Below are 10659 nucleotides of genomic sequence, written 5' to 3' on the forward strand. Positions count from 1 at the left end.
GTCCTTGTCTTTAGATATTGATGAATGTGTAGAGCAAGGCATCCGATGTGGACACAACCAGATGTGTTTTAATACTCGAGGAGGTTACCAGTGCCTGGACACGCCCTGCCCTGCATCCTATCAAAGTGGAAGAAGCCCTGGGTAAATGCAGAACTGAAAACAAAATTGAGAGCAAAATTTCTAAGAAGATAGGCGTTCCTGTAGATGAGTCCATAACATGATTCTTCTTTCCTGTCTACCTTAAAGGACCTGCTACAGGCCATGCTCTCTGGACTGTGCAGCAGGAGGCTCGACTCTGATCCTTCAGTACAAGCTGCTCACTCTCCCATCCGGCATTCCCTCCAATCACAACGTTGTACGACTGTCGGCTTTCTCCGAGTCAGGCGTTCTGCAGGAGCATACGTCCTTTACTATACTCGAGCAAGAATCAGAGACGGGAGTGATGGGCCGCGTGTTTGGCATCAGAGATGAAGCAGGCAGGGGGATCATCTTCACACTGCGGGCTCTGGACAGACCAGGACTAGTACGGCTCAAAGTGCAGGCAACCACCATCTCATCGCAGGGCCGCATCACCTACCAGAGCATCTTCATCATCTACATCTCCATATCAACGTACCCATACTGAGACTTTTTTTCCCTGACTGTTTTAAAGATGACTCCGCCTCACGGTGGCCTTTGAACGTCTCCTTAGAAGGCGCATCCCAGAAACCCTGTGCCTCGAACCAAGAGGACCTGACAAGACGCTAAATGTACAAGACAACGTGGACATGGTTCTGGAGGGGATCTAATCAGGACGTGTTCCCCATCTGCGACTGAAATGTTGTTATGGGAAAATATCTTTTTCTAAAAGAAGAACACTAGGTTCTGTTGTATTAATGTTGCATCTCAAATAATGCATCACGGGGGACTGCTTCCACTAATGTGGATTTTAGGTAAATGGCTCCGTCTTGCCTTCATTGTTGTAAAAACCACATGCCACCATAGAGGACATGTGAACAAGCTGTACCATCCAAACATTTGATTGATGCATCTACCTTGTGCCTTATGATGCGTCCTAATCAAAAATTGAAAATGCAGAATCTAAAAAAAAAGTGATCTCATGTAAGTGCTGACTTTTTTCTATGTCCTGCTATTTATGTTTTTTTTAACGTTAGAATGTTTGCCGATTCTTCTGTTGTTTTTCACATTTGCATCCTGCACTTACAAATAGAAGTCATCCAAGAGCTCCCGTTTTTCCCCATTATTTTAATTTATTTAAGTCATTTGAACTGGTTTATACAACCTCCTGTCCCAGAAGGTTTGAGCTGATAAGTATCTACTTGCATTGTAATAACAATCCTTAATGGCACGTTGAAACCGTGGCTTGTAAGTAGTGACAGTGCTTGATCCATCTTATGTGTTTTTGTACTCTTTTGTAACATTTTTTTTAATGAGAAACTTTAAAGGTGCTATTCTGAATGTGGTCAAGTTGATAGCGTGAACTTCCCTGTGCCAGTGTTGGAGCGAGTTTTGTTACCTGAAAAAAAATACAGTTATTTTACCATCAATTTTGACTGCATTTATTTTCAGCATTTAGTCATGGCACTGCCTTTGTCTATGCTAAACAACTGACATCATTTTTGTTTTCTTATTCCAATCTCTGGTCTTCACTCAACCATGTGCCTTCATACAGTATTTACAAATCTGCGAAGGGAAGCTATCTGAATACAATGCACATACTGTAACTGCAGTTTACATCTTCACTCTGCATTTGCAAAGCCAACATTTCCCTCTTGTTGTAAATGAGTGATGGATATTTGTCAAGAATAAAATGGCCAACACTTTTGCTTCTGTTTGTTATTATCACACCTGTGTCTCAGTCACTCTTGGTCATTAGAATCAAGTCCTACAAACAAACCTGATTGCTGAAAATATTTATGATTAAACAAAAGAACAAAGGCACAGCCTGTCAGGACAACTCTTCTTATATCATTAACTCTGACAACAGATAACAATCTGACTTTAAGATTATTTCTGCAGTGGCTCTCTTTGACTCAAAACTTTAGTGAACATAAAATGATCCTCTTTGGATACATGTTTTGTTGTCACACATAAAGAACAGAATACTAATCTGATTTAGTTAGAAAACATTTGTGTTCATCGATGGAATATACTATTAGGAGTCTGACAGTCCTCTGACTGACTTCACACTTGGTGGTTGTACTTTTAAAGATCTTAGGGAGTACAAGGTTGGCTACAGGGCAACTTGGCCAAATGATGTTGCTTCCAAACACTTCTAACCTACACATTTGCATCCAAATCCTAAATGGCTAATGACAAAAGGGGAAGGTTCTTGGCTAAACATGGGTCCTGTTGAGCCTAAGAGCTGCCCTGGTTTACAGAGCATGCAGTGCATTTTCAGGATTGTTGGAACAGTAACGTTAATTTTTGCGTTGTGAAGGGGAGATGATGAATAAATTGGAATTAATGTTGTTTTTAAGGAAATATGTGACACCAACATAACCATCACTTCAGATTGACTCACCCCCTTTAATAGCTACAGCAGGTACTCAATTGGCGGACTCTGGTCCGGATCCGATTTGTCTCAAACTTGACAAAAAGCGAGACGTGGAATCCGAAAATCGTGAATTTAAGACAGTGGACCGACAAATGTGCATTTTGCTGCCTGTGGGGAGCACGCAACCGATGTGTTTAATCTGTAATGAGACAGTTGCCCTTGTCTAAAGTGGAAACGTAAAACGTCATTATGAAACAAAGAGCAGAATTACGCACAAAACTAACACCAACACAAAACACCAGTGTCTATGCCTGGCCCTCACACCTTTTGTGCCCACGTTTAAAGAACTAGTGGCACAAAAAAGTGTCACGTTTCACACTGATGTGGACAGAACACATCATGGTTTGTGCATTGTTCAAATATTTTGTGGATTTACTGCCTTTTTCTGTTTGGAGCTCTAATTTTTGAATTACAGGTCTCTGTTCCGGACACTGGATACATTGGAAATTTGGTGAGTGGACCTTTTGTGTTTCTAATTGAGCACACCTGACCTACAGTATAGTTTGAATGTACTTAATGTATAATAGCCAAAAGCAGCTTAACACCTGGAAGAGTCACTGTGGTAGGATGTAGGGGAGTTACTCCACTTTACCAGGTATCAGTTTTCATAAATAGATTTGATCATATTATTTGCCTTGCATCAGCAGTCTTTTACATCGATACTCACAGGCATGAAGTTGTGTTCACTTCTGAAACATTCTGTTAAACATATGAAAAATTCACTTTTACAGTGCTTTTGAGCATTTATTTGGGTAAGCTGCAGGCCTATCAACCCACACAATTTGAAATAAATCCATCCAGTCCTTTGTTTGTGGTCTGCTTACGTCTCACCACACAGAAAAAAATGCTCCGTTTCAAATCTTCTAAGTTTGTTACACCACAAGTTGGATTCTGGGAAGAAAACACCTTCTCCTCCCCTGGTATCTCCACCCATTGACACTACCGCCAGCCCCGAGCAAAGCTTATTACACAGGTCTGACATTTTTATTCTCTCTATAGAGGAGTGATGTGTACTGGGATATCTCAGGGGGTCTCTCTGCATTTAAAGAGACACACACACCAAAACGCACCGTTCTAAGAGAGCAGGTTTATACAGGGTCACAAACCTCCTCTGATGCTTGATTCATGTTATATTTGTACCAAAGCACAGCACAGATGTTTCATTTGGAGCACAGGGGACTGTTTGAAAAGGTGAAAAATGGGGATAATATGTCCTCTTTAAAGAGATGGCGGTGAGTCCAGGTAATACTTCTGCTGCTCAGTAGGTGGAGCACGGTGAAGGTTGTTTCTGAAATGTCGATGTTGTTCCCTCGCTGCTGGATACTGTTGGTCTCCTTGCTCCTATCACTGTCATAGAGTTGCTCGTTGTAATAACTGTTGAAAGGTGAAAAATACGAATAAAACCCAAATTGTTCTGCCTCTAAAGCAGAACTACACTCATTTACTCCATCAGTGGATACATGTATGTAAGTGTCTACCTGTCACAACGATTGAATTTTTGTCTTGAATTAGTTCACGTTTGATGCTTGTAACAAACAACTGACGAGGTTAAAAAGCTTGGAAAGTTTGGCATGCAACAACTTTTTGCATTTAATTCCCTTGAGATGATGACTAACAGAGAAGGTCAAGGTAAGCTGACCTGATCTGAGCCCAGATTGTTTGTTGATGCTTCAGTGTGTCAGTGTGTGTGTGTGCACGCGCATGTGTGTGTGTGTGTGTGTGTGTGAGAGAGAGAGAGTAGAAGGAAGGGAAGTTTCCTCTATTTGTTTTGATGTTTCGGTGATGTGATCATTAGCCTGAGTGTGATGTCAGGAAATGTGAATGTTTGTGAAAATCAGTGAAATGCTGCTCTGTGTTTGGGTTAACTTGTTGATTGTTAAAAGTGTGAGTCAGTTAACCTACTTTCCTTTCCAACTGGAATATGTACATCCATGATATCATGAGTATCATGAAGTTTAAATATTTATGACATGGATCTGCACTCAAACTGGGGCCCTCAGTTTGATTATTTTCCATGTGAGTGATAAACACAAAGAAGTAATGGTTAGCCTCTTCCTGCTAACTACGTTTCAATGCAAACAGCCGTTAAATGTAACGCTTTTTCACTGTGGTACACATGAAGCTCATGAAAACAATCCGAGCAGTGTTTTAATACCTCTGAAGTGCTGGTAATGATTACGGCAGTAAAGCAGCAGCAACGTGTATCTTAATGAAAACAGGCAGCAGATGCACATATTTTAAAATAGACTGAAAGAAAAGGAAAGAGAAACAATCAGTACTTTCTAAGGAAACAGCAGGGCGGCGCACAAAACTGGAAGCAAGTGGTTCATTAAGATTTCATTAAGCTTCACAAACTCCCTGTGACACATGTTAGATACTTTAAGGCAGACTTCGGGCTTTCTTCCTTTTCTATAAAACACAAAGTGTTCGTGAAAATGAATGCTTAAGGCTGAGCGATGTCTCCCAGTAACATCTCCCCTACTGCTTAACACAGTCAGGATGTCAGGAGAAAAGAAAGACCCACTCACTAATGAGCACCACTCTGCTGCCTATTGGCTCGTATAAGCAGCGGTGCTCAGAGCGCACTCATTGTAACCAAATCAAATGTTAAATGTTAAATGTTAAATGTGCTGCAATGTCATCCCATGTATTTGTCAAACTCCTTAATAATACTAATCCTCATGCTAGTCAGTTAACATGTAACATAAAAGATGTTGGTAATGGCGACAAACCCACAGACAATCATATAATACCTACACTCTTCAGCTCTATGCATCATGTTCGCCCTTTTTCTTATTTTCGGAGGCGTTTATGGCAACTTTACTGTGCTGGTCTCACTGCTCTCATCAGCCGTGATTCTAGATGTAGAGAGCCTGACATATCCAGTGACTGAATGCGCCCATATTACCAGGTTTGTTCATCAGTCAAAGAGCATCTCATTTAAGTTTAATGCTATTACACGAGCAGTTCTCTTAGTGTGTGTCTCTTAGTTTTCTCTCTTTAATATCTATATTGGTATCAGACCCAAAACTCCTATATCATAAGGGCCCTATTTTTGCCAAAACGGTTCATGACAAATACTGTTTAGTCTCAGTCCAACACAAAAAGCAGAGAGCAAATGTTAGCATCTAGCTCGTGAAGCCTTTAGCTGATGAGGAGCCAGATGTTTGCTCAGAAATTAGAGAGAAACAAAAGCAGAGGAAGAGAGTCATTACGTGATTTACATTAGTCAGCGAGCCGGAAACCCAACACCAAACAAATGCTTATGTTCATACACAGCTGCTAAATGTGTATATACATATAACTGTTTGCTAAACTTGAATGATAACTTTATTAGGTAATATGTTTATGTTTCTTGTGCACGGATGGCCATTTGAATCCTGCTGTGTAGTGTTCCTCACTCTATTTTACATGCAAGTCAACTCATTTTGATTGTGGGGCCTTTAATGGTGTATTAATGGTTTATTAATAGTTTATTAATGGTTTATAAATGGTTTATTAATAGTTTATTAATGGTTTATAAATGGTTTATATATGTTTTATTAATGGTTTATTAATAGTTTATAGATGATTTATTAATGGTTTTTAAATGGTTGTAAATGGTTTATTAATGGTTTATATATAGTTTAATAATGATTTATAAATGGTTTATTAATAGTTTATTAATGGTTAATTAATGGTTTATAAATGTGCTGTTACTTAATGTTACGTAATGTTACGTAATGTTACTTAATGGTTACTTAAAGCATAATCGCAGTTTGTCTACATTAAGCTGTCAGAGCCAGAAGTCGGATTCCATTTCCTAAATATTTGTCTTTGACACTGTACAACGTAATGTCATTGAAAACGTCAGCTTCAATTTTCTCATCTTCAATCCAAAGCAGAGATGTACATGAGTAATAGCCCAGCTTCAGGCTGTCATAACACGACTGTCTGCAACCAAGTGTAGGGAGATTGAGTAATACTGTGATGTGGTGACGGAAAACTAACGGTAAGAGTGTGGTGGAGGATGCAGAGAGTGTCCAGACCTCATAAATCAAGAATAGAGCCAGACCCATATGGGATGTTTGAGACACCTATAATCAGATACAATCAGAGAGTTTCTGAGCTGTAATTAAAACTAACAGCGTATTATCTGCTCGGCTAGGATGTTGTAGTGTTAACTGTGATACCATCTCTCCCCTTTACTCTTTCCAAGAAACTAGGAAAAAAAAGTTATAAAAAAAGTACCTGTAACAATGAAATAGGGTTTTAATGTTTGTTTGTCTGTTTTTTTCTTAGAAAGGCTTTTCCATTTAGGAACCAAAACAGGTCAATAAATCCATCAGTGTGTGCTTATATAAGCCTGAAAACTACCTGCATCTTCAATAACACGATGAGGGTCACCTAATGCCACAAATGCAAATGCAATCAGGCTGCACACAGCAGTGACTGTGTATGAATATAAAGATGCTGGCAGCATGATTTAAGAGCTATAAAAAACATGTGTAAGCACACACTTTGTCAACATAGCACTGGAGTGTGGAGACAAATTTATGAAAGTGAGGTACATTTTCCAGATGACATATTAAACGTCTTGCTTCATGTGCAATGAACGCGATAATCAACATAGGTCTGTGGAGCGTTTATTCACCATTACCCTATGCCCTGCCGGGATTACTTTTGCATGGGGGAAAAAAAAGATGCTGTGGTAATATTTACCTGTTGCCATAGCAGCAATGAAACATACATGTAGAATAATCTTTAAAAAGTGGGTCAGCGAAAGAAAAGAAAAAGTGTTAAACAATGCAGCAATGTTACAGGACGACCATTTGGCAAAAATTGTGCATGGAAAAACAAAAAGGATATTTATAGTTAATATGCACACTGACTTACTGTGTGTTCTGTTTTGAAATAACGCATTTGTGTTTATTGTTTTACATGTTTTCAAGAACCGTCTACATTAATAGAAGCTGATATCTGGGCCAGACGTGTCAGGGTAGGCATGAGCTCATGGAGATTCACGTTACGAACACAAAATACTACTCGAATGAAGAACTGGCCTACAGAGCTATCAGACCTCTCAGTGGGGCAATAAAAAAACATGCACACTGTGGTTCACTCCTTGACATCATTTTTTTCAGCCACCTTGACAATATTTCCTGCACACGTCAGCAAACGGCTTGCCAAAAACATCACTGCGTTTTTGGGCCAGCCTTCACCTTTTACAGGCCTTTTTAAGTCTTCATATGGCTGTCTGTAGAATTTGCAGCCAATGACATCATCACAAAGTGTTGCCGGGATCATCACGCTCCGCCAACCACCCACAATGCGCCCTACTTCGAATATTGGCCTCGGGGAAATACTGAAAAGCCACCAGCTTGTCGATATCTTGAAACACATTGATATGTTCTAAACATGTTGGCAGGAAAAAGCTGTTGTGTGAGTGCAAGCGCCTGTGTGACTTTTTAATGTGGGCCAGACGCTGACTTCATTACCACAACGCTTACCACAGTAGTTCCATCCATCCTGCTCCCCAACCCGCCGCCCAGGCTCTGCTTCCTACCATTACTCCCAGGGACTGCAGATGGAGGAGGGAAATAAGAGAGATGTATCAAATCCTCACATTTCAGATTCACGGATGGAAAGAGGTAAAAGAGACCACCACATTGATGAAAGTCTCAAAGCTACTGTTCTGGGGTTGATTCTGCATTAAAATTCGATTCACAACAGCCCGGGCGTTACAACCGGACTGCAGATGCCAGATTTTCTTGTTCCCCACACTCACATTTTTTTCCAAGCAGAAAGACTTTCCAGGCTTGAATAATAAAAAACTATTATATAAGCATCCACACAGAAGGTCCAAGCAAATTAAAATGAGACAGTGAGCATACTGGTAGCAGCAGTTAGGAGTAAATACTGCACTGTAGTGAATTAAGCATTCATAATTCAGTAACTACTATGCAAAGTGAGAATTACATTAAGACTAAGAGCTTAATAAAACTACAAACTCAAGTTTAAAGCTTCTATAATCAAATTAAAAATGGCCCTAATGGCTAACTATGGAAAGGCTTGCACTAAGTGTCCTGGACTACAACACTACTCTTTATCCGAACACAGCATCTTAGTAAAAAGACACAGACATGAGGTGGGTGCTGGATCCAAAAATAAAAAGGTATGAAGCTACAAAAAGGATCCGCACACCAAGGATCTCCAGTTAAAGATTTAGCCATGGAGCCATGTGCTCTTCATCAGACTTTTAAAGGAGAGCATGTTGGCTTAATCGTTTAACGGGAGCTCCTTGGTGTGCAGATCTGTTGTGCTTCTTCAGACATTTTATTCAACATCAGCTGTAATCAGAGAAGAAACCCTGGAAAGCATGTTTGTGCTATGGATTTATGAAGGGCTTGTCTGACACTCAGGTGAAATCTGATAACTGTCAAATAACTGAGATCAAAGGATTTCCTATGGAGCTAGAACAGTTCTAGCTCCATAATTTCCTGCCACGTGAGAATGAATGGCACATATACTTGCATATTTTTCCTTATCATTGTATTTGTCTTTGATTATATTAATCGTGCATGTTTATATCAATGTAAATCCTTTGTATCATGCAGGTCTGAGCTGAAGGGTCATTTAGGTTTAATCAATCAGATTCCTCCCTGCAGACTGTGGGGGGCGACAAATTTGACAATGTGCAAAAAAGAGGGTGATCATTTGTTCTGTTGGACCAGTTTCACCAGTTGTGAAACACAACACCAGATGAATCCTACTCCATTTTCCCTGTGTGGATCTTCAAATGTTTGACAAATTATCCATAACACTTTAAAGGGGAAATATTTCAGCATCTATTGCGGTTGACTTGCGTAAAAAAAAACCTGTTACAGGTCAACCACCACACTAAACATTCGGAAGAGCGAGCAAGTTTGCTGCCCCCTCAGGCTATGTTGTGTTCGCTCCGTAAGTGTTCACTAACTACTCTGCAGAGATTTACTGCCCTGTTGGACAGGTAATTGTCAATCCTGCTCTGGTGTTTACTCAACCCACGCTGTGTAGGATCGCTGCTAAAAACGTACTTTCTCACGCCATAGCTGAAGCGCCTCAGGCTATCTTTAAAATACCACTGTGGCTAAAAAAAGGACCATGTTCTCTAGCAATTAAACTGACATTTTATTTTCCTCAAATTAAAACCTTCCTTTGTGTTATGGGTCCAAAAAGTATCTTAGAATTTACCATTGAAATAAAGGCCAAATTGCTCACTTATAAAGCAAAAAAAAAGATTCTTAATATAATGCACCTTTATATTTAAAGTAAAATAAATACTGTTTCAAAGACTGAACATGGACCATGTGTGCAAAACAGAGAAACATGCTCAGAACTTGACAACAGGGAAACCAAACCACTCTGTTTTCAACCAGATGCCCCACAAGTCCATGTCTATAATCTAAGAGTCGTAAAATGACTTCTTAAATTCAAGTTGTTCATTTTGAGGGTTTTCGACAGCTGTTCTCCAATTTGCAGACATTTTCCAGACCAGTGTTTTGTCAGCTTTGAGAGATAAGCTTTCATACTTATACCTTTAATACAGTAATACCAGCAAGTCCAAACTGGCAAAGTGCAGCCCTCCTGACACTTCATTCACAGGCCTGGAAAGGGATGAGATGGAAATATCATCGTCATAAATAGCTTTGCAAATGCAGAGGTAAAAGGAAAGCCAAAAACAGCCTGCAACTGTCTTGATCCTCCCACACAGCGGCTATGGTGTAACTGTGGTCATGACTTTGAATGACCTGTTATGTAATAATTCGAGGAAAAATCAACTTCCCATCATCAGGAGCCTACATTTTAAACTTTCTGACAACACTTTTAAATCATTTATGGCAGGTAGTCTTGTTTCCAGAAGAAACAGATGTAAAATTAATCTGTATCATGAAGGACAAAAATCCAAGAACCTTTCAAGATGTCTTGACTTAAGCCTCTAAGTTGTATATGTAACTGGTAATTTCCTTCGTCTGATAAGATGTCAGACACTAAACAGATGGTAAACACATCTGAGTAGATAACACAGACTATATGGCAGAGCGACGTCAGTACACACCCTATTTAATAGTAAACACAGAACT

At 39.7% G+C, this 10659-nt stretch overlaps 1 protein-coding gene across 2 annotated transcripts in view; it reads left to right on the forward strand.

Moving 5' to 3' along the window:
- Positions 1 to 1811, forward strand: part of hmcn2 (hemicentin 2) — a 45682-nt gene extending 43871 nt beyond the window's left edge. For both annotated transcript variants that reach the window (XM_079357917.1, XM_079357918.1), the window contains 2 exons: positions 15 to 141; positions 247 to 1811. In XM_079357917.1, the coding sequence (XP_079214043.1) occupies positions 15 to 141; positions 247 to 625 (506 nt within the window). In that variant the 3' untranslated portion in view covers positions 626 to 1811. The remainder of the gene's footprint in view (positions 1 to 14; positions 142 to 246) is intronic.
- The last annotated feature ends 8848 nt before the right edge of the window (positions 1812 to 10659 follow it).

Source organism: Symphodus melops (genome assembly GCF_947650265.1).
Source record: "Symphodus melops genome assembly, chromosome: 1".
NCBI classification, from domain to species: Eukaryota; Metazoa; Chordata; class Actinopteri; order Labriformes; family Labridae; genus Symphodus; species Symphodus melops.